This window comes from Pyxicephalus adspersus, chromosome 3 (assembly GCF_032062135.1).
Source record: "Pyxicephalus adspersus chromosome 3, UCB_Pads_2.0, whole genome shotgun sequence".
Taxonomy (NCBI): Eukaryota; Metazoa; Chordata; class Amphibia; order Anura; family Pyxicephalidae; genus Pyxicephalus; species Pyxicephalus adspersus.
Window position 1 is genome coordinate 145,991,194 of NC_092860.1, and position 25,233 is coordinate 146,016,426.

General features: G+C 37.2%; 1 protein-coding gene across 1 annotated transcript in view; it reads left to right on the top strand.

The window, feature by feature from the left end:
- Positions 1-25,233, top strand: part of CTNNA2 (catenin alpha 2) — a 1,156,022-nt gene that overhangs the window by 88,221 nt on the left and 1,042,568 nt on the right. Inside the window, exon 2 of the mRNA XM_072406902.1 lies at positions 9,514-9,619. Coding sequence (XP_072263003.1) covers positions 9,514-9,619 — 106 coding nt within the window. The remainder of the gene's footprint in view (positions 1-9,513; positions 9,620-25,233) is intronic.

The window sequence follows — 25,233 nt, forward strand, 5'->3', positions numbered from 1 at the left end:
TAAAACTTTATACCAATTTAAAACTCCTCTGGTTACTCCAGTCCACGAAGGCCTACTATTTACCCCCCTTCTATTGGGTCTGCACCACCGTGATATATATGCTCCCAGCCGCAACCACCCAGCTTGGGAACAATACCAGTAGTACTCGCAGCCCTTTAAACCAAACCATTCAATCCTCCTGATACCAACACAATTCCACTCCCATGCCATAGATGGGTCTCTCACCCTCTGAAACCTTACACCAAACCAAATTCCCTTGAGGACCTCACTGCCTACTTGAACCCTAAAAACACACCCTTGTGCTAAGCACAGGCACGAGTGGGCGGGAAACTTTTCCTCTTCCTATACTACTGCTAAATGTTGCACCTCTTCAGTCCCCCCCATTATAACTCTTCCTTTCCCTTCCCACTATTATGTCACGACTAACTACCTCCCCTAAGACCCTCAGACTTAACCCTTCTACTGCCTGCTCCCTATCCCCTTCCAGTCATGAGGGTCTTCCACGAGCCCTCACTGCATTCCCCCGTTCCAGGTCTTTCTGTACAAGCATGAAGCAACTTGGAGTGGTACTAATTGTTTTATATGTAGAATAATACCAATAAAAATAAATATTCAATTGCTGGAAATGCTAATGTTTGATAAAGATTTAAACATACTGTTCCTTTAAACCAACTAATCCAAGTCTGTTTGGCGCTGTAAATACAACCGAGTCAGTTGCTGTTATGATCCAGCAAAATCTCTTCCATTAGTATCCACCACAGCACGCTTCTGGACGTATTGAGGTCAGCAGATTTTCTATGGTGTGCACTGCTGTTGGCTCAGCAAGTCACTGTGTTCGAAGGATTACTTCATATTGCTCGCAGAGCAGCTCATCAGCAAACCATGGATGAATCAATTCTGCTTCACCCGAGTTAAAAGTGCTTTTTTCCCTCTCATGGTCAATATGATGCTAGCGAAAACTTTTCTAAGCTTAGAGACTATGTGCTTACAGCCCTGCTGATATCTGTTGATGCTCTCTAAAAGTCAAAGCAAAACTATGGCCTTTGGTTGACCTGAGTCAGTTTAGACTGTGTTTAACACTTTGCAAAACACTTAACTGGCTAAGGAATACCTAATGATATGTAATCAGTAATAAGGTAACAGTAGGAGTAAGAATCCCTATTTGAAGCTAATAATATGTGGTTTTGTGGGCATTGGGTCACAGAGGTGCTCATTTAGTTCTGTGGTCATTAGAAGGCTGTAATTGTATTGCATTTAGAAACTACCCAGCATTGAATGAAGTACCGAGGCTACTGACCTTTCCTTCTGAAAATGCTAATTATCTTGTTGTCATGCTAGTCACTATACCTGGAACATGCATCTAGATGAGGAATTCTGACTTCATTTTGACTTGATGAGGGTTTATAGTGTCTGTGTCTTGGATTGGGATAGCCGGGCAACTGATACCCAAAATATTGCCTATTATATTGTGTAGCACGCATTGGCGTGCTGGGGTACCATTTACTGTGGTACACAACATACAGTATGCTAAATCCTAAATTGCTATTTATTGATTTTTATCTAAATCCAAAGCTTATTTTCTGTTGTTGGATTCAGGAGGAACGAGCTAGAACCTTGGCTATTTTCTATTGGTTAGTTTTCTTCTTTCTATCAGTATACAGTGGTATACTTGACATATTTGGCACCTGAGATGGATCATTTCCGAAAACTGGCTCCATACATCACAGTCTCTCTCATAGTTAGGTCAGGAGTAGTGGTGGACATAGGACACTGGGCTGGCCAGTTTCAGGTTTGCAGGAGCATTACAACACCCAATACATCTATAAGGCCCTGGTCCAGCAAAAGTACTCGCTACACACCAGTCCCCCAATCTAAAACACCGCACTTTTCACCTATAGCAAGCCCCTGCTCAGCCTCGGGAGACTCCCAGCACACGGTTGTCCACAGGACCTAGTGGCCAAGGAGTGGAGCCCGATAAAGGGCTGGCAGAGGACCAGGAGCCCACAGATAAAGCAGAGAGGTTTCAAGAATATAGAGCCGAGGTAATACACAGGTAGTCCGTCGAGGTACACAAGGATAAGATACAAGCAGAGTAGAGGTCACAGGCAAAAGGTCGGTCCAGGCAGCATACATTCACATAATCAGAAACAGGCAAAATCATGCCCCTCTCTCAATGAAAGCCATTGGTGTCCTAATTACCATTATTCCTGAGAGATAGTTTAAAATTTTGGAAACACAAATGTAGGGGATGTCTTCCAATGGGGACTTTTATTCTGATATATCCCACATACCCTCTGCCAAGACTGAAAAATCATTGTTTCCATAAAAAATGGAAAAGCCATTGTCAGCAGCATTCTGGTAGGGGACAGTTCTTTTTACTCACACTGTGGCTGCTTTATAAAGAACATTTATTGTAAAATTTGCACACCTTTTGTTTTGATGCATCTAATATCTTTTTAGCTAATTTAAACCTAAATCAAAAGTTCAATTTGACTTTAAGGCTAAAAGTGTCATGGAAGGAAATATAGATTCTACAGCTCAGTTCACCAGCTATTAGGAGATTTTAGCAAAATTGGATTGTGGTATGCTGTGTATTCTGATGAATAAATCTTAATTTTAGTAATAGGTTCCTTTAAGCAGTTAAAGTTTTGCTTATTGAACATTATATATACCAAACTGATGTTATTTAAATGCCTGTATTCATTTCCTTCCGCTATACTCAACAGCACATATTATCTTCGTATCATCCAGAAAATGATAATCATTAAATCTCTTCTTTGTTTTAAGAAGTGGGAAGGCAGGATGTTATGAGACTGAACAATTTAACCAGTTAGAAGTCATTGACCCATGCTCAATTGTGCCTGCAATATGTAATTAAGACTGTGAAACGTGAACTTTAATGGCCAATGCAGTAATGAAAAAAGTCGGGAAGGTTTTCAGTGGCGTGATACGTTGGATGAGAACGAACATTTTGGATGAGACCTATTTGTTAGTCTTCACACATCAGCAGTTTCCGGACAGGATAAGTCAGTCACCTTGTCTGGTTTAGCAGTTGTGTTCCGGTATGGATAGGCACCAAGGCAATTCTGCTTATGAGGGAGACGCTCAACGTGAATGATATCATTTTTCATAAGTTGCTTTTATTAAATAAAAACTTTTAATAAGACTTCTGGATATTTATGTCAAAGTTTTATGGGATTATCAGAACAGAGAGGGAGTTTCAATTGCTTGTCTAATAGAATTTAAACTAAACCCTTTCTGGGAGAAATATGGAAGCAGGCCATGTTGACTTCATCTGCAAAATACTAGTTGACTGCCTATTATGCTTTAGAAACTACCATTGGCCAAATATCATATAAAACCCTTTCTGCTCTCCTACATGCCTCTGACTCCTGATTAATAAATGTATTGTTTTGCAAAGAAAAGTCTTGTTTCACTCCACCATCATGTGGTGCCTCTTACAGGTGTGCAGGACTGTGATCTAAAAGAGCATTTAGCCCCACCATTGACTGTCACCTTTCCAGTGTAGTCTTTTAGAGCCGTAGTGGACCTTGGCACAAGATAGCCAATGTGAGGGGTGTACTTCACCAGTCAGCAATATGAATGCCCAAAAAAGACCTTCCCATTTTGCAACACAGAAAACAAAAGACGCTGGACCTATCAAATTACCTGATGGGAGCATTTAGTTTAGTGTTTCTTTTTAGCTGGGGGAGAAGCAATCACACCACATCAGAAGCAATTTAGGACAGTTCATGAAAATCCTTGTTAATATTTTTGTTTCAGGTATGAGCCTTTAAATAAACGAAGTAATTTCTAGAAATAGTTGGAATGTGCAAGTTATAAAACTCAAATACCAGACTAGTAGATTTGCCTAAACAAAAAGAAAACCAAAATCATTGCTTTAACTTGTCTGCTTTAACTTGCCCCAATGTCTGAATGTCAGAATTCTGGATGGCATGCTACCTATCCACCTCAAGGATTCTCTGGGTAAGATCCTTGGTACCCTTGAACACTTAACCCCTCCTTTCTCCACCCATATGGTTTGGTATACTCCATATCAATACGTTGGCTTTAAAGTTTGTTGCTGCTACACTTTAGTTTGCCAAAATACCCCAAGGGCGTTCAATGGTGAAAATAGTCATAGTAATCTTGACTAAAGCCCAAATAAAACTTTTCTATTACAAAAAAGCGTTTCTATTACAATCATTACTTCCACGTACTAGCCCAGGAGGGCACCTGATTCTTACAGTTAGTAAGGAGTTGCACGCTTTCACAGGTCTTTCCTCCAAATCAACATGGAGCTGCCAAGTGCTGTTGCCTTCAGCTTCACTCCCCACTCCAACATTGAGACACATCCTGCTCCTGTCTGGCCATCTTGAAAACCTGGCTTGTATTGTGGTGGGATAGGAAAATCCACCTAAATCCTTCCCTCCTATCGCAGTGTCCAGGCCTTGTAAGAAAGCTGACCAACCGATTGCCAAAAATAAACCTGCTCGGAGTCAGAGTTTTTTTAGAGGCATTATGGCCAGGCCCATTATGATCATAAAATTGACATGGTAGATTCCTTTTCCACCCAATGGAGAAAGTATATTTGGGGAACAAAATCTTTCCAACTATTGTTAAATTTTACTTGTAAATTTTAGATATTTTTATGACTATAGAAAGGAATATTACCACTCTGCTTTGTTTGTTCATACATTATTTGTGAGGCAGTATTTGGCGCTGAGTTTCATATCCTTTCAGTATTCTTGGTGAACTTTTCCCTCCTCGCTCGGATACATTTCTTGTTTATAAATAAAAATGTTATTGTCTCCATGAAGCCGCTGAAGGAATAGCGCTGAATTGTGACTTTATAGACAAACAACTGTGTTTAGGTTAATGCCTTATTAAATGTCTCCATAAACTGGTTTTGAGGCACGGGATGCATCCTGATGAATAACAGAATTGTTCCAAGAATGGAGGAGTCTATTTGGAGACATAGAAAGAAAAAATAAATAGTGATTCCACTGATAGCAATGATAGCTACACATTAGTTGCTAGGTTTCCATTTGTTATTTGCATAAGAAACAAATGCCAAAATGTACTTGTTGAGAATTATAATATTTTTGTAGAAAATTATGACTTTTTATGTCATTTTAAGGTGTAACTTATGCTGTACAGGAGGAAGGTAAGCAGGAAAAATAAGATTAGTTGACTGTAGTGACTTTTTTAAGTATTATGTTTTAAGGCCACAAGTAAACTTAATAGATCACCCCTATTGTTTTAATATATCAGCTCCAGCTTTTGTATGCACCCAGTGTATCTTTAGCGCTGCGCGTCCTCCATAATCCCCTCTCCCGGTGCAGACTGATGGGTGGCCTCCCATTTGTCAATGCTCTTTTTGATTGAATGACACACCGGATCATTAAACTTCTGCAATATCAGGGTATCAAGCTTCCTCCCCCAGCCTTAGACTCAAAGGAGCAACTCTACAGAGAACAGCATCATACCACTACATGGTGCAGCTCCCCATCCACACACCATTGGAGGCAAACAAGGGTTAAGAAGACCTGTGAGTTAATTGAACACAACCGAAAATTTTTTTTGCTGCTTGCTTACTGAAATTTAAAAAGATAAAAGAAAGCCTTCCCATGGTTGGGCACGTAATATGTTTTACGTATTCACTCTTCCATTTCACAAAAGGTTGAAAGTTGTAGAAATTCGTAATTTACACGCTTTCAAAAATATCATCTAGTATTAAAAAAGAAAATGATGAATGATATACATTTAACCATTTATTCATTGACGTTTGACAAAATACAGTAGTGACTTTTGCTATAACGCTACTCTGAAAAGCACAGAGATATTTTGGGACTCAAGGATAGAACAGCTTTTACAACCACACTTCATAACACAAGTAGATATTGTCTTTGTAGAGATGAGCCATTTCTAGTTGTATTATATGGCTAGGTCAGAGATTCTGTTAGTTTCAAGCTTTTTATATCTATAGCCCTTCTGACAAGTGCACCTCTAATGTACATTTCAGTGGGTGCATTGCGTTGTGTGCTTATGTTTGCTGCAGCATTTTCAGAACAATGCACTCATGGGCACTTCCAGCAGTGTTAAGAAGGAGAATGAGTGTTGTGCCGATAATACAAGAGTCGTTCTTTTCAGGCATGAGTGCCAGAAATTGGTGTCCTTCAATCATACATGAACATTTGATATTAACTGATGTAAGGTACCAGTCTACCACAAAGTGACTCAGATTTTATTAGTTCTCTATGCCAGTCTGTGCCAAATGCCACTGAGATCTTGGCTGTAATACCTCCCATTCTCAAGAAAAAGAAGAATCCCAAGAATTCTGAAATTCCCAAGTCCGCCCACTTCAAAACAAAAGAGCAGCATGTGTTTAATAGCACCACTATGAATGTCCAAGAACAGCATTTGAAAAATAAAAAAGCCTATACCAACACTTACCATAAGCCAAGGTGTATTTTGTGTGCATTTTTTAATTGAAGGATTATTGTAATAACTAAGGTTTCCAAGCTTTCCAAAAAAAGCTTTCCAAAATCATCCATTATGCTGATGCATTCACTTTTTACTACAGGCTGTAAACAAGTGCAACTATTCTGACTTTATTTGACTTCGTTCTGAGTTCACTTGCTACATAAATTTTCTTAATCAGTGATTCATAAAATATTTAGGAGCGACCGCTGTGACTTCCTTTCATCTAACCCGAGTGGACATCCTGACTCGCAGCGTTTCCTAAAGAGCGTCCAGAATCCTCTGATTAATGTTGCTCTCTGCCGTATATTGCTGTGTAGACCACTTTGCTGTGGCAGAGATAATGAAAAGAGAAATACATAGAAGGCATATGGTGTTTTATTAAAGAGATCGTCTGAAATAAACAGTTAATTTTAATGATCTGAATTGGGGATTTGAAAAAAGTGACTTTGCGCTCTTAGAAGAGAAGCCTTCTGAAGCATGTCAGGCTAAAAGGAGATAGGGCCGTGTATTTGTCCAGGCGATACATTGGTGATATAAGACAAGTGCTGAGGGTGACGGCAGATGTGAAATGAGCACTGTACAAGCGTGTAGGAGAAAGGGAATCACTCTACTGACATCCTTTATGCTACCCAGTCATAGGTAGAAAGTACGGCAGAAACTGACTTGGCCATTCATCTTCCAACCCAACAACACCCAAACAGCTGAAGTGAGGAAACGTTTACATACACATTATATGTTTTCCAATCTGACCATATATTTTCCTTTATTATGTCTTTAGGTACCCTAACATTTGCCATGGTGGCAGTCTTTCCATAGGTGTCATCAGTAGAGTACACAGGTCAGAAAAGTAGAGTTAGGCCTCCTCTTTGGCCCAGTTCCCTGTTGCCCCATGATTATACTCCAAATGTTAACTTTGTAACAAATACATAAAAGGTTAAATAGGTAGTGAGGGGAAGGGCAAGAGAATTGGGCCAAGGCAGAAAGATAAAATACAGAAAGACTAATGAGGTGCAGGGGGATAGGGGGCTATGCTAGGGATGAGAAAAAAAGGGGGAGATACTTTTCACCAAGGAGAAAGTCAACATGTATTTAACAAAATATAGTGTGCCTAGTCTAGACATTAGACATGTAGAAACAATAGAGTAAAGATTGGCTTTTACAGGCACAAATCAACTGTATAAAAGAAGCAACTGTATTTATTCAATCCATTGTAAAGTAAGGTAAAAACTAAACATAGTTTTACTGTGCTATCACCTAGTTAACAGAGTCCTACTATGCCTAATGTTAGTGTCAGAATGAAAAAGGATGGTGTAAATAAATGATATCGGCAAAAATCAGTACCCGACGCAACCCATAGGGCTTCCTCAGGGGATTTGGAGACCAATAGCTAAGATAAACAATGACGAATATAAATGTACAGTTATAATATAGTCTTAAAAACAAACATACCAATATTGAAATGGGAGATAGGGGTTTTGCTAGGGAATTAACTTCTTGAGTGGTCTCAAAGGCACATTTCAAGTGGATAAAATATTCAATTTATAGAAAAGAAAAACACTGTATAAAAACTTCTTTCTTTAGAAGCAGCTGTGCATTTCTCCTTATTTCTGTTCCAATAACCAGTGCAACAAAAGAGGTGAATCTGCCCAAAAGGGACACAAACAGTAAGCAGTGTTTGATCTGGTAATATCTCACTACTACTACATTTAGGCTGGTGGCAGGGTCTCTTTAAGAAATGAGCCTAGTACTGTAATGGTGCTGGTACTGCCCTTCAGCTAGTACCCAGGAGATACAAAATGACAGCCTACACCTGAAACATATCACACAGGTTTTTACTGCATGACAAAGGTATTATTTTTATTTCTGAAACAGTTTTGTCTCAGCAGTGAAAAATGAGTTTGCAGGGTTTCTAAAATGCCTGTTTGTGTATTATGCAATCCTCGTGCCGACGTTCACATCAGGCCCTGTCAGCTTGGCTTCAGTATAAAGTAACACGCCGACCTCACCCAGACAGATAAATTCTTCATATCAAGCCCTTGTCTTCTCAGGAGACCTTCCTAACTCTTGCTGGGTCAAAACAATCAGTCACTTTATTGTTAACAACTTGCTACTGCAGTTTTATGTAAGAGGGACCTTAGCTGGCTCACGTCAAGTAGCCAAAGACTATCATGGTGCTGCAGTGCATGGCAAGCTATTATTTTGTTGGACAACAACCCTTCACAAGTTCAAATACATTTCTTATGAAATCAGCAAAAACTCCTTTTTACCTTGCAGTTCTGCAATGTTTGTTATTCAGCAATTAAAAGGTTATGCTTAATAAACACAAAGTAAAATTCATGATTCCAATTAAAATTAGCAAACCGAACCTGAATGATTCTTACAATGCACTGGTGCATTAAAATTTACATTATCCTTTATAACCATTTTGTGTTGCTTGCAGTCCTTCTTTTATAATGCTTTTATAGCAGATCACCATTTAGGTTTCATTAAATTAGTCTGCTTATCATTTTTTTATTAATAATTTTAATAATATTTCAGACCTTGTGATGTCTTCTCTAGGCAATGGGCCTGATTTATTGAAGTTCTCCAAGACTAGAGAAGGTATTACTGAATGATTCAGGAAAGCTGGAATGGATTTCAAAAAAATCATTTCCATGTGGAATTACCATGTAGTACAATGGCAGTAGCAGGGCTATAGGTGATCATGCTCAGCCATGAGGACCATGTAAAATATTTTTGTAATTATCCAGAAAAAAAAATAGTGGAAGCCTTCATTTATCTCTAATGATATATTCACAACAAGTTTTGTTTTACACACATAAATATCCCCCTCTGATTACTGGACCTGTGCCGTGTCCAAGAGGTTCTGGTCTCTACACATCCAATGGCCCACAAACCAATGTTTTATAGAAGAGTAAATCATAGATATCATGTATTTGATCTCTTGCTATTTTACTAGATGTTCCTTCTGCTTGTGTTAATTTTTCTGTGTGTTTTTGTAACGTTTGAATCATATTTCTGTTTCAGAAAAATGACATCAGCAACATCACCAATCATTCTGAAATGGGACCCTAAAAGTTTGGAAATTCGAACTCTCACTGTGGAGGGGCTTCTGGAACCCCTGGTGACCCAGGTATGGTGTTAAAAAGTCAGTTGTTGTTGATAGAAATAATGACATTCAAGCCAGGTAAAAGATTTAAAGGTTGTTCTTGTTGACGTTTAGGAGATCATGAAGCATCATGAGGTATTTGTGGTCGGCTGTAGTGCGTACTTGGCAAGTATCTTCCTCAATATTACCTGAGGAAAAGAATAAAAGGCCTGGGTAGAACTGTGTGTAATTGTGGTGATGCAGATTTGTGTCTTTTTATTTGGGATCCAGGCCAAAATGTCTTGGAAGGAATGGAAGGTCCACACACTTCCAAACCAGACATTGAGTGTGGCTAAAAAAACACCTGCCAAATCCCAGAAAGGGAGATTACCAGTTCAGACTGGTGGGTGGAATTTAAGCTTGAATCTTGGTGTGGTTCAGGGAGAGAAATCCATGGAGAAGTCTACAGAGAAGTCTTTGGGGAGGTCTATCGCGAAGTCTATGGAGAACACTTTGGAGAGGTCAGTGTTGATGCCAGAGGCGAGTTCTGAGAAGAGGCCTGAGTGGATATGAGTGCCCAGGTGTGATAACCAGCCAGCAGAGTGTGAAACACAGATTTTGGGGCCACAATGAAAAGCACACCGGTAATGGAGGCTGCAGACCTTGAGTTTGAGGCTGTTATTGTGGACCTTTTCCATGTTGGGACTTAGTTTTGCTACTTATATTTTATCATTCCTGCTGTAGAAAGATTAATTTTTTTTTTCCTGTATGCAGGAGGAAGCTATTTTGGACTGCACGGGTTTATACTGTGTGATGCTCTGATTCCAGGTCCCCAAATATCATACTTGTATCTCATTCCCTTTATATCCTTCAGCAGCATCACCCTATTAACTTTACATCCATGCAATTGACATTTTTCAGGATTAATTCAATATTGTCTACTTCCATAATCATTAAATTGCTTTAACTTATGTGACAATCAAAGATGTAAGACAGATATTGATAAACTGATTTCTTTGGATATTTCTGCTATTGTTGGAGGATATTGATGAGATATCAGTAAAGAAATTGTGTTTCCTAGCTGATAGCCTCTTATCTCTGAAATCCGGTGTAATTAGTATTTATTCTATATATTCCCAGCACATTCTATCAAAAGGTATGTTGGATTACGACAGCAGTTACATGTAATTGATATTGATCACTTGCCTAACAGTGGTGAGAACTGGGATAAGTATTAACTTTGTAGAAATTGGGTCTTTTCACGTAGATGATTCTTTTCATTTATTTTATTGTTAGAAGTCTCGTTATCATGAGGTCTTGCTTTAACGTCTCTGCTACTTTACATAAAAGTCTTGGTCTAAAGTCACTCTGCAAACTCTGATGTATGTATGAAGCAATTTTTAATGAAATTCTCAGTTCCTTCAAAATTTGTGAATATCTGGAAAATCTTGGATGAGTGTTTCTGTGCATTTCAACTAAACTTTGATTAGATTCCCTGTTCCTTAAGTCTAAGTTTGGTTATCTGCAAAAATCTTGGATTGGGGTCTATGTTCCTTTAAACTAAATTTAGTTATCAGAAAATATTCAATTCTCTATTACTTTAAAGTCAAAATGGCTACCAAAACGTATTGGATTAAAATCACAGGTCTTTCAAACATTGGTTTATAAAAGAGTCTTGGATTAAGGTCTCTATGTTTTTGAGATTGAAGTTCTGTTTTAGAGTTTCTGTTTCTTCAAACTATGTTTGGTTGTATGTAACCAATCATGGATAGAGGTCTAATCATCTTTGTTAAAATGTTTGTATTCTATAATGGTATTTTTTTTCAGAACAGTACAAATAAATGTTTTTTGTACCAATCAGACTTTGGCAGATTGGATTTTTTTTAATATTATGGCAGAAAGGTTTTTGTATGTTATGCCAGATTGTAATTCCCCCTTTATCCACATCCCACATAAAATAGAACTTTTAATATCCTTAAAACCCTTAAAATAACTTTCAGGTCTTGGGGATCCCCCTGTTATAATTATTATATCCACAGCACACAGTAGCATGGTGGTCAGTGGGATAATTTCTTCTTACATTTTTGGCCATTGGGAAGAATGTCACTTTAATTCATAATCATTGTTACCACTTTAACTGACCTAAGGCACAAATTGCTCATTTTTCAAGCAAACTTTAGAGGAACCCTAGTGTTCCACAGACCCCTGGATGGGAAACACCGGTATAATGACTTGTCTCTGCATTTGTTATAAAACATTTTCAAACATATCTCATCCACAACTAAAGAAGAATGTTATTACAGTTTCTATGGTAAACTAGGTAAATCCAGAGGTGAACTGTGCACCATCTGGAGAATGGATCATTGTATTTTTATTATTAGTAGAATGATTTATAAATGTAGAGCACACACAAACTACTGGATATATTCATGAAACAATACAAACAGCCATAATAATGAATAACAACCAAGTAGGAAGTAACATAGTCATATGACTGGAAAATATTCCAATCTAATTGTTAGGGGTTACAGAAATTTGCATTATCATTGAATACCTTCCAACTTAAAAAATTGAGGAAGAGAGGCACAAAACATGTAGGCAAACAACGCAACACCATTACATGATTAAGAAGAATAAATATGTAAACATGTTTAGATAAAAACACATATGCTATTCTTATTCTTTAAAAAAACACAGAATACTTTAAATCAGTGTTTCCCAAACTATGGGTTGGGAATCACACAATCAAATGTATTTGTGATGGACTACTACTTGATTGTGTGCCATAGTTTGTCCATATATGAAATTAATGGATCGGATATAGCACACTGACTTTGCTTAATTCCCAGCTTTTGAACATAGGCTATTGGCACCTCTGTATTGCCTCTAATTTGCAGCCTGAAATATGAATACCCCAAATGGAACTGGTTAAACTAAATAGTGCTTTTTTCACAACTACATATCATTTATATTACTTTTTCCAAATACCATGCAGATGAATAGGTGATTGAATATAAATGGCGTAATATAGAGTTTATTTTTAGAGCAAATAAACCCTTTTTTTTATAGTTGAATAATACATTTTTATCGAGGTGTATCTCTCCACCAGAAAAGATAAATGAAAAGGAAATAAGGATAGAGGAAGTTGGTTCTGAAAAGAGGAACAAAGTAACATGTGGGGGGTTTGACACTAATCTGGGGAGCTGATGCTATTGTGAGATAGTTGGTGGTGGAGAATTACTTAGACAAGGTATGAACTTTACTGCTGGTTCTAATACTTCTCAAAAATATTAACAAATGCATTGGATGCTGTATAAATGAATAGAGAACCGCACTAATATATGTCTTGTATTAGCCTGGAGTTGCACTTTTGTATGAGCATTTACATTAAAATGGAAACCAAATTATCTGTTTGAATCTTTTTTATTATTGTTATATAGCTATTGCATTTTTGTTTTTGTATGGCTTTGTTGACATTTTCAAATAATTCTTGACTTGAGTCCAAATAAGGAAAAATGTTCCTAATTGGGTAATTAGATTAAAAAGTTTAGCAACCCCTGATTTAGATGTAGGATAAAATATAAAGGTGCACCTTTGATAATAAATTATTTTATGGAGGTTTATTTATCTAGAGTGACTGAGAAGTGTGACTGATCTCTGCATTGATCTGGGTAACATAAACCTGTTTTGTATATGTTTATATAAGAACCGTTAGGCAAGCAAATAGGTTTCCTCAATTCTAATTGCATCAGTAGAATCTGGTTAAGTGGAAAGTGCATTGCCTTAAGCAGTCTAATTGTGAAATATTCTTCTTGTAAATGCAGAGATGAATATCACTGAGGTTCCTATGAGTTGTGAGTGCTTTCATCTGTTACAAAATGAATTGCTATTTATCTGTGTTGGCTGCGTTTATGGTAACATCTGCTCCCCCATCTTTTATAGCTTGTATTTTGCCAATATGATAAATGCTGGGCCGCTTATCTATGTCAAAATCTGTAAGGCTTTTCTATGCTCAGACGGTAAGAGGAACACCTCCTCATGTGCCCCCTCGCCGGTCAGCACTCTCCCAGCTCACAAACCATGCCAATCATCAGTTCTAACAGCACTATAGAGAAGCTCTGAGGCCAAGTAGGCTTGGAGCTGCTCAATTTCCCTCTGTTTACAGCCCAACCTTATATGCCTATTGCTTATGAAAAGATTTATGAGCCTGGTCTGTGCTTAACTTTAAGAACCCATCAGGTTTAGGAATATGGGCTAAAATCAGATATTACAAAATTCTTTTTATTGTATATTTAGCCGACCAAAAGGGAGGGAGCAAATGCGAGAGGTTCATTGTTAGGGTTTGCATACAATTTAATGTATCTAGAAATAATTTCCTAAAGATGACTATGGGCTTTCTGTGGCTTCTGTGTCATTGTTATACCTGGGCCCTTAGCCAGAACCATGCCGGTATCTATGTCCGAATGCTAACTGACTATTTCCACCTGAGCAGCCAGTCTGTATACAAATCTTCATTTTCCAATTTCAACCTTTGTGACATATGCTGAAGGGTGCTTGTCTACCCTCTCCCATAGATTTTACAAGGGTGATAGGTGTATGTCTATAGGAAGGGTTGAAAGTGGATTAATGTCTTATTTAGCATTTAACTCCTCTTAAAGGGTAAGCACTCCTAAACATGCCCCCATACTACTAATAAAGGTGTTTGTGTCAGGAAATAATAATCAGACATTGATCAGAAGTAAGCTGCCTGATCATGATAAGGTACTATGTGAAGGTGGATGTTATTTATATGAACTTAAGCTATGTATTTGCCATGTGAGAAACAATTACATTAGCTCGTTATCTTGGATCCGTCACAGGCCATGCAGTTTAACACAATAATCTATATTGACAGGGGAAGGTGGTTTGGGTGAGCAGATATTGAACAAATGCTACACATGGCTGATTTCCAGCAGTAGAAAACACAATTATCCTTTAACAATTGCACAGTAATTAACCACTTCTTAACTAGGAACCAACCCATGTTGTAGGTTTCTCTCACTATTTACTAAAATTCTAATAACAATGAAGCCATATCTCTATTTTTTTTTCCTGTTTCCAGTTCTTTTTCTCTTGAGTATTGTAAAAACTAAAAGATGAGGGCCCTTAAACCTTTGAAGAGCAGGAGATTACATGGTTTGAAGATGCTAAAGACTATAAATTGAAGGCAAGGTTTGGTAGAACTGACTCGTATTGAAGGATTCTCTCATGTTTAGTAAAAGTTAAGCATGGCTTTAAGCCAAGTTTGTACTGCACATTTTTTTTTCTTAATCCATTACACAGGCACCACAAGAAAGGGGTCTACAAGGGTTGCTTCTTTCTTGATTAATGATTTGTTTTCTTGAGACATGCATTTACATCACATCCAAAATCTTTTAGAAGTCACAATGTCACCCAGACTAATGCATCTTTTACTATAAACCAAGACAAATAATTGTGCCATCTTGAAAGTTGTCTTTATGTCAACTCAATGATGTGAAGAATCTGGAGTAATTTATTCTATTTAATTGCTGCTGGCTTTTTAGGCTTTTAAAGAGAGACATTAATTTGCTTGTTCAGTGTTTTCTTTTTGCCAAAGTGACAGTTGTTTCAAGGCAAAGCAAGTTTTGTTGTTTTATTAAAGCCAAATACTTTTGAACAAAAAGTTGACATAGTTTGCTAGATATTACTTTGTTGTCAGGGGATTTTAACTCTTTCCTATCCAGAAGGCTTATTTTAAGTAACTTAGTCACCGGGTCGCCATTGCTGACCTCCTTAAAAAAGGCTTGTTGTCTTGTTGTGTTCTAGGGACAATTGTATTATTTTAGGTTAACCCAAAACACATTTTTATTGACCAATCCAGCAAAGTTCCCAACTGGATGGTCCTCATCAGTCCATCTGGTGATGTCTGGAGCATCACATAGTTACATTATTTGATACTGTAAACTGGTTTATACTGTCTTACAAGTTGTACTTTAATTGGTTAAGTTGCTCATAAACTACTGCCTCTCACAGCCCACAGGATTCACTGCTTCGTACTTACCCTTTCCAATCTCCCAAACCCTATTATTTGCAATGGGTAGCTATCCATTTAATGGAAAAGATCAGTGGAAAGGAATCTTATTATGTTGCTTACCATTTACTCTCTCTCTCATAAATTAAATTTGCTGGCTAATACTAACTGGTTTGCAAAACCATAAAATATTGGTAGCAAATATCAATGAACGTGCAGTATATATTGGAAAATCTAGACAGACAATTGTTCATGGATTATATATAAATTATTTAAAATCCCAGCGGGATATGAATTATTTACCAAATATACACCATTATTTCTTATGGAATTGTTCTTTGTTGCTGTGTCAAATCTTATTTTTTGAATGATGACTTTCACAAAAATGTTTGTTGCCAAGCTGGAGAATGTTCCATGAGACATCTTGTCCCCTTGCTTTACCTAGTCACAGTTTTCATCTGAAACAGAACTACTGGTGGAAAGGAAAGAAAAGAAGTATAACACAGATAGGAACAAACGAAATAGATGTTTTTGAACTTCACCTGTGTACTGAGACATCTTATCCATAAATGTATGTAGGGTTGACATCCAGGGTTGACAGAGGTTTGCTTACTCATACAGGGCATGCACCATTAGAATATAGTATGGCGATGAAGAAAAACTTAAGATACACTTTAACTGCGTAAATTTGTTTGACAGGTTCCTTTAATTAAAAGAACTATTTCTCTTTGATACTTAACTCATCAGTGCTTCCTGATTATCAGTCCTCCAGACTTTGCTAATTATCATGGTTGTGTATGTAAAGTAATCTGGCTCTAAATCACATTTTCTATGTCCTCTATGCACAGAACATTAGTGGAAAACTTAGTGACTTCAAAGCTTCACTTATTAAAATGTACATAATCTCACATGAAATACAGGAGTCAAATCGGGCATGATAATTTATGACCCTTTAATGAGATATAAAGGAAATGACGTTCTGGCGTTTTAATGTGCAGAGCCGCTGTAGTTATTAGTTGAAGACGATCAAGTCGCTGCCCATTTAGTAGGTAGAGTGGTGAAGAATATTTTTTTGGGGCATACATGTATTTACTCCTTTACATTTCAGGGTTGTTTGTACTTCCATGGTATTTACAAGGCTTTAAAAGTATATTCTAGAGGAGCTTGAAAAAAATATATAAAACAAAACTTGTATATTAATATAACTTATTTTATTTTTACATTATATACTATGCTATATATATTTATTTTCCTGTAAGTCCTAAAAGCTATGGCTCTTCTGTCTGTGCGGGATGTGCTTAGAGTAAGCCACACTAATATTATCTAGATTTAATGTATTTAGTACACACAAGGTGCATTTTTATTTTCTCTATGGTTTTTAGGAAAAATATCTAAATTAAATATATTGCATTTGGAGTTCAGCTTTGTAAAAGTCAAGGTTGGCACCATTTCTCAAAGTTATTGTTGGCCAACAAGGATGCTCAGCACACTAAACAACAAAGTGTCAGAAAGGTTGAGTCAAATCGTAACATATATCAAAAAATCTAAGGCTTTATTTTTCTCATGCATTGAATATAACCTTAACTTAAATTAAATGTTTATTAGAGGTTTACTTTAAAGAGAAAACAGAGTTAGAGTTCCTCTGTATGTCAGCATTTCAAGACCACATCCCATTCATAACAAAAATAGAAAATCCAATTTGAGTATTTAAAGGCCAAAGTTTCTAATGTAAAATTAAAAAAAAAACGTTTATTCAAATACAAAACAGCAATAAGTAGTTACATAAAAACATACACAAAACAAGGTAGAGCCAAGTTCAACTTAGGTAAACGAATTGTCTAAAAACATTTCTCATGAGTGGTAAGCTAGCTTTTATTTATTTATGTCCATCACATTCTTAACCAATTCATTAATTAAAATCATTTATAAAATTTATATTAATTATTGTAATCATCACCTTAAATACTTTCACAGCAGTATATTTGAATAATTTTATTTACTCTTTGATATGCAATCTTTTTTCACAACAACTTACATATTATTTTCATTTAATCAATTACACATTAATCAATTTATTATTCACTTATTAATCAATTTATTTAATCACATGAAAGATCATGTTGAATTAATCACTGATAAATCAATTATAAAGTTAAAACTAAATTGATTTGCTTTCTTTTTTTTTAAATCAATCATGATTGTATAAAGGACTTTTCTTGGACGAGCCCTTGTCTCTGCTGTCTACCTGTGTCCGTAATTGTAATCAATAGTGATGTATGGACCATTATGAGCACCTGATAGTTATGTGAGTTGTATATAGTTTTGTGAATGTGGTTTTTATAATGCAGATTGATATAACTGAAAATTTTTATGCTATGATTATGTGTTAACACCACAGATGTGGTCTCAAAGGTACCCAGATGCCACAGATGTGGATCCTGCCTGTCCTGAAAAAGCAGACATAGTTTCCGCGAAGCGCGTCAGCAGTGGCAACATCATAGTGGATGTTCATGCAGGGGATATTTAATATATATTTATTTAGTGTGGTATATGTTTTTATGTAACTACTTATTGCTATTTTGTATTTGAATAAACGTTTTTATGAATGGTACATCATAAATTTTGGTCTTTAAAGTCCTAAATTAGATTTTCCATTTTTGCTATTACTTTAAAGAGTACTAGCTACCCAATAGCCCTAGGTATCAGTAAAAACCTGATTGTGGTCCATTTCCCAACTCTTTCCATAACTAAATATTATCTACATTGCTGTATCTCTAAGATTTTTGGCACTACTTCTGACACAGCTTGAACTTTTAGGCAACATTAAACAGCTGGGAAAGCTTATTGTTTTGCAGAAAACGCCTGTTGTTTATAACTGTGGCTTTGCAGTTCTGGATGCAGTACCCGGGGCACTTTGTGTGTGGAATTGATATAATTCTCCAACGTTCTGATTCCCAGAATCATAGTTGGAATAAATCCAAAGAAAGCCCAAGGCAGGTTAACAACTTTCACTGTCCCCTGCTTCTAAGCCAACCACCCTTACAATCCCCTGCTAACACATTACAGTTAGACATTACATTTAGAAGAAAGGTAGCACATACATACAAGATAGCTTCTTCCATATATACTATTTCACCATCTGTATTACACTGTAAAAGTGAGCTCCATAAAGATATACAAATATTAAATAATGCAAAAAAAATTCTATGGACTTTCATGCAGTAAATACCCAGATTTGACCTGGTCTAAGCCTTTTTGCATCCCCTATTATACAAAACTTACAGTTAGGTCCATAAATATTTGGACAGAGACAACTTTTTTGAATTTTGGTTCTGTACATCACCACAATTAATTTTAAATGAAACAACTCAGATGATGTTCTTCATTACACTGTAGTCCACTGTATATAGCATAGTTATCAAAGGCAGGCCTAGGTCATTTTTAAGGCCAGGCAGAAGTTTCTGGGAATCCTGTATGAAAGGTTTCGTAAAGCATAAATATATAAATTATACTAATAATATAATAAAAAAAATAGAGGGGCTTGGGTGACCTTGTTTGCCAGGGGGCCAAAAGCAACTTCCCCTTTTTACCTATGCAAAATACTGTACTGATGTCTGTGCATTAAGCCGTTTGCCTATAGTTAACCGTTAAACCCTACACACTCTATTAGATATACAAAACACTCCACCATATGCTGTATCCCTGCCTTTACCCTAGCAGAATATAAAATATTGTGCCTTCTATTTTGCTTCTGTAAAATATTTCACTTTCTGTAACTCACACTCTAATTTTAAGCACATTCCTTTTAGCGATCACCCTCCTACACATACTCAGGCGTATTTAAAGGTATTTTAAAAGGTTAAGAACTAACCATTCCCCTGCTATTACTAATAATTTCAGCATGTAAATATTCATACAGAGTAAAGAACATAATTCACAAATCAGAGCAAAGAGACAAACGGGAAATATTAGCTTACATTAGTCTATTTAACATAACATTTGGATAAGAAGATACAATTTTGAGGAATAGTGATAAAGGTTTACATTGATCAGAGGTATTAGCAGTCAGTCCCAGATGCATTTAGATGACTGCATACTGTAGCTGAGATAGATATACTTGCTGCAATATATGAACTGTAACACCATAAACATAATACAATACATAAAGAAGACAAAATTGCTATAAAAAAACAAGCATGTTTTTTTTAAAAATGGATGCTTTGGTTGAACAACAAATCCCCACAGTCACAGCATAAAACAATATTATACTATGGTATTATACTTTGTTGTTCATAAAATATATATAATATAATACAGTATTTTGTATTCAAAAAAAAATAAATATTACAAGTTATTTTTTTTGTGCACCGAGATTACATGGCTATATACCTGATAGATTTCCTAATTTGCCTTTAGGTATTGGTAAAGGTCATGATAAAGAACAACTATTTTGTTCTCACCAAATTGGTATTCTCATATGTTCACAAAAATTAAAATTGCATTTTCACCATAAAGAAAATTTCTAATGCTAACTTAAAAAAAAAAAACATTTCCTACGGATTAGAAATTATATGTTTGTTTTCCTGTACATTGGAGTTGAAAGTTAATGTGATTTCAAGACCCCAGGAACATTTTAAGTTGATTGCATAGCCCTTGAAAAGTTTAATATCAAAATTGCGGAGGGGGTCAGGGGTGTATTTGCATACTTTTTAAGCACTTTGGACGTTTTCCAACTTATCTGCTTGGCTCTGTCCAGGCTCCACCCCCCCATTCTCCCCTGCCTTCTCAAAAGGGTGTCACACTTACCTCTTTTTCACTAAAGTGCATGTGCCTCTCTCCTGCACATGTGGGCAGTTCTGACTCTGGGCGCGCCTGCTCCCCAAGTTTTATTATTTTTGCCCATCCCGCCCACCAATCAGGAAATAGCCTCTTAATCATCCCTGGCTATTTAGTCAGCTCAGACAAATCTCTTGCTCTTGTAACGTGCCTCCACTAGTGACGAGCTCTCTAGCTTTTTTAGTGTTTTTTACCTTGTCCAGCTCCTGTGTTTATCCCTCATTGCCCAGTCTGTTTCCCTGCCTGTCCCCTTGCGCTGTTCCAGTGTTCTTCTGTGTCTGCAGTGATCCCTGTGTCTTTCATGTCACTCATGTCTTGTGTTCCCCTGGGTTTGCCTTGGCCCAGTGTCACGGGTGTCTATTTTCTAAATCTCTGGTTTTTGACCCCTGGCCTGTCCATGAGCTTTCTTGCTTGCTGCCTGCCTCAACCCCGACCTTCCTTGATCACTCTCCTGCCTAGTGATTTGGTACTGTTCATCATCCTGCCCACCCTGGTGTGCCCAAGCACGGCAACCTGTCAGTAACCAGCAGTGCAACATCCTCACCACTAGAGGCCCTGGAGAAGACCTGGTTACTTGCAGGGCTCACATCACTTCTGTACAAGCCATAGCGCTCGCTAGAGGCCCCATCTCCCCAAGCATGACAAAGGGAAAATTAGCTGCAAAGATGATGCTAAAATATAATTACCCATCACTGGTCACAATGACATTTTTTATGTGCTTGGGGTTTTGTCCTTTGAGTTCTTGGTGTTTCCAATTAACCCAGCAATGGTTCCAAGTGAATCCCCTGCTCTCAATGGCATGTGGTTGGATTGTTCTATTGTCTGGCCCCCTCAGGACACCTGGGGGGGTTGGGCATACAGTAAGGTACTGTAGACCAAGTATAAAGGTATGCTGGAAAGTAAAAATAGATACAACACAGGATTGGGGCGGTGGTCTAATTGATATCACCTGTTCTGCCTGGCCTAAGCAATAAACAAAGATAACTACATTCTTCCACTTTACCTTTTAGCGAGAAATGATGAGTTGCAGATAAACTACGAGACTGTTAGAGAGTGGCTTGTTACATCTGCACTGTTGACCTTTAGATCCAAGATCTTGCCTTTAGTCCAGTCCTGCAGGTATTACAACCAAAGTCCTTTGGGACCCACCATGGTTACTTTGTCTAGAGTTATTTACCCTAATCATTGGCTGACTGTCTCCAGTCCAGTTTATATTTTATTTGTATTCATGTGTATCTACATGAGAATGGTAGAAGAAGTAATCAAGAACACCATCTAGCAAAGGGACTTATGTAAACATTTTTGTATACTCCATGAAGAGTTGTGGGATATGTAAGCCAATGTAAATATAAATATATAATAAAATATAGATGTTGTGGTAAACTAATAATTTAAATAACTAAAATGTCACAACCTTATAAAATAAAAGAATGCAGATGATGCTGATAAGTCAGAAATATTTGTTCTGCCATAAACATTGTAGTTGGCAGAAGATTTCCATTGTGATGTATCTTCTAGACCCCTGCTGAGAAAACATGCAGAGCAAGGAGTAGCATTATGCTAGCATTGCTCAAATTTGCATTTAAATTATACAAGCTATTAAACATGAGTAACGAAAAAAAAAAGTGAGAAAAAAAACAATAAACATAGAATTATTTCAAAAATGCACAGTTCTAAGAGAAAGTTTATTTAATTAAGACATTTAATAAACCAGCCGAATAAATGTTATATTTTTTTTTCTACTTTAGGATTTTACTATGGTCTGTTAACTTTTTTTTGCTAAAACCTAGGTGGCTGATCTAAATTATCTTTTAGGAGAGGCTTATCTGACCCTGGCCTGTTTCTTGGGCTCTCATGTACTGGAGATCTATGTATCAGCTTTGATTTTCCCCACACTGTCTGACTCTCCATTGTTTGGCCTGCCCTGCGTTAGTGGGTTCCTTTGGTCCTTTCACAGATACCTTTACACACAGAAATTCTGGGGGCAACCATGTGCCTGGACGGGGCACCTAGCCTCCTGAATCTTGCTTTAGGCGAAGAGCACAGAATATTTTGGGGGGCTGGCATCTGGTGAGCACCGGTGCAGGAACAGGTCCTTACATTATCACTGATCATCCATTCTCCTATAGATGAACAAGTAGCAGAAAGTGCTATATGGTGACAGCTAAGCATGAGCATCTGAGAAAACTCACTCCAACCATCTACCCCTCTCGGTTCAAATTCCTTTTTTTTAAACACCTCTGACATAATTGTAATGGACGTAAATCAACTAATTTATTTTTTAAATGATATATTAACTAAAATTTCCCAAAAAAATTAGAAGGACGATCATTCTTTAAATGTTGAATTTTAATTTAAAAATGTGAAATGGTCGGAGAATGTCGGAGAGGAGTCGGAGAATGAAGGTTTGCACTGTATGTAGATCTTTATATGACATAACAGAAGAAACAATGAGTAATGGTTTCTAATAGATCTATCATCATCAAGGATTCCCTGATGAATATTACATTTTTTTTATATTTATAATATGAGTCACGAAGGGATTTTGTTTTACGATGGCTGTGATTAGCACTCATGCCTTTCAGGATTGGCTTCCTAATTTTCATTCATGCCAAGGACACTTATTCACCTGCAGTACAAAAACAGATTGGTAAATTGCTTGGCTTCAACTCAAGTTAATCCTACTGTCTATGTTCATATGTCTGACTGAGGTAAGTATGTAAGACTCTGAGCTACTTCAAGGTCAGAAACTAGAATAAATAATTAAAGTGAAGATCCTGGAAAAAAATTTAATACATCTACTTTCAATTAATGGAAATTGACTATGTTTTGTCTGTTTCAGGTACAGAAAAATACTAATTCTGACTTCCAATCTGCTAAAAACCAGGAAATTCCTAACTTTCTGTAATTTTCTTTGCCCTTTCTCCCTCTGCCCCCATTTGTCAGCCTTGAAACCTTGAACGTATCTGTAGTGCAACAAATACTATAGGGATAATTGAAGCTATTCACAAAGCAAAGTGAACTAACCCCCCTTAACTTAGTGAAAGAAGTAAAGCTCCACTGACTTTTACCATCTAACCCATTTACTTTGTAAAGTGAACTATCATATTTACTAAGCTATGTGAATCATTTCAGAGTGATAATTTACGCTGGTAACTGAACAGCGTAAATAATTCCTTTTGTATATGAAACCCAGTGTTTTTTATTGTCTTTGTGATTTGTACAATTAATGTATTAGTAATTATGGGGCTTTATCCTCAACTAAAGGTAGAGGACAGTACAAGCCTAGTAAATGACTACAGCATAGGGAAAATTCAGGAAAATGCTTATAAAGTCAAGATGGATCCTTAGCACTTGGACTGAAGTTGAGTAGGCTCAAGCGTATAAATGGAAATCCCAAAGCCTCATATACAAATTTTGATAGGAATCATCGGTGGCACATGGGCCCTGATTCATCAAGCCAAATCGTATTATCGATCGCGCAGTCGTATTAGCGATCCGGAATCGTGCGCGATCGCGCTATTCAACAACCGAAAAAGCTCGCGCACGAAGCCGCGCTTATCCGACAGGTTTTTACTCNGGTCTATTATGCACAAGTATTTGCACCTCCTTACAAAATTGGGTCTTTATATGCACCCCATAGTATTATTTATACTTCATAACACTGATGGCCACTATAACTGAACATTTCCATTCTGCACCCACGCATACAGATTTAGATGCATACTGGGCTGTTCAAAGAGATTGGGCCTGATTTATTAAAGCTCTCCAAGACTTGAGAAGATACACTTTCATCAGCAAAGCTGGGTGATCCAGAAAACCTGGAATGTATCTGATCCAGGATAGAAAACATTTGCTAACAAATAGCAAATGACTTTAAAGAAATCCACCTAGCCTCACCGATGAAAGTATAGCTTCTCCAGCCTTGGAGAGCTTTATTAAATCAGGCCCATAGTTTCTAACTGTTACAGAGATATTGGTCTATGTATTAATATCATTAGTAATTTATAGCCCCCATATATTACACAGCTCTGTACATCAAATAGTGGTTGAATATGACAGACAGATACAAACAATGACACAGGAGGAGGAGAGGACTAAAGGAAAGCCATTTTCTAGTCATCAGAGAGACCCGCAACAGAGAAACTAGGTGTAGGGCCTGCATGACAGGGTTTGAGGGCAGCCCAAAAAAGGGGTGGGGGGTTAAAGAGAGAAGAGAGGTTTAAGGAGGGGTTAGTTAGGGGTCGTGTCCGAAGTTAATGTGGGTGGAGAATAGGAAGGGTTAAGTAGGAGAGGAACGTAAGTTAAGGACAGTTTTTGCAGGAGAAAAAATTCCCGCCCGCCCTGTCCTGTTAAAGAGGTAAAGAGTGGCATATAGGGGGAACGGTTGAAGTCTGGGAAAGTAAGAGTCCTGATGGAAATTTCTGGAAGGGCACCTTATTCAGCGGTATTAAGTGTTGTACGGTGTAGGCCCCTGAGGCGGTGCAGGGCGGCTAGGGGCCAGTGTGGTGATGATCAAATTTTATGTTGTTGAGTGCAGACTTTGCTTTTCCAAGACATGCAGCCTGGTTTCTCAGATTTAGAACAGGATGGTTGTCATGGAGCAAATGGAACATTGTTTTAATTTGGTTGTTTAATATTGGGGTTAAATTGTTGAGTAATTTTGTATGGTAATTTATGCTTAGTTGTAAATGTATATAAAGTTTGATAGTTATTCATTATTTATTTACTTATGTGAATAGGTATTTATTTATGTTGTTAAATAAACGGCTACTTGCCAGCCATTTAACCT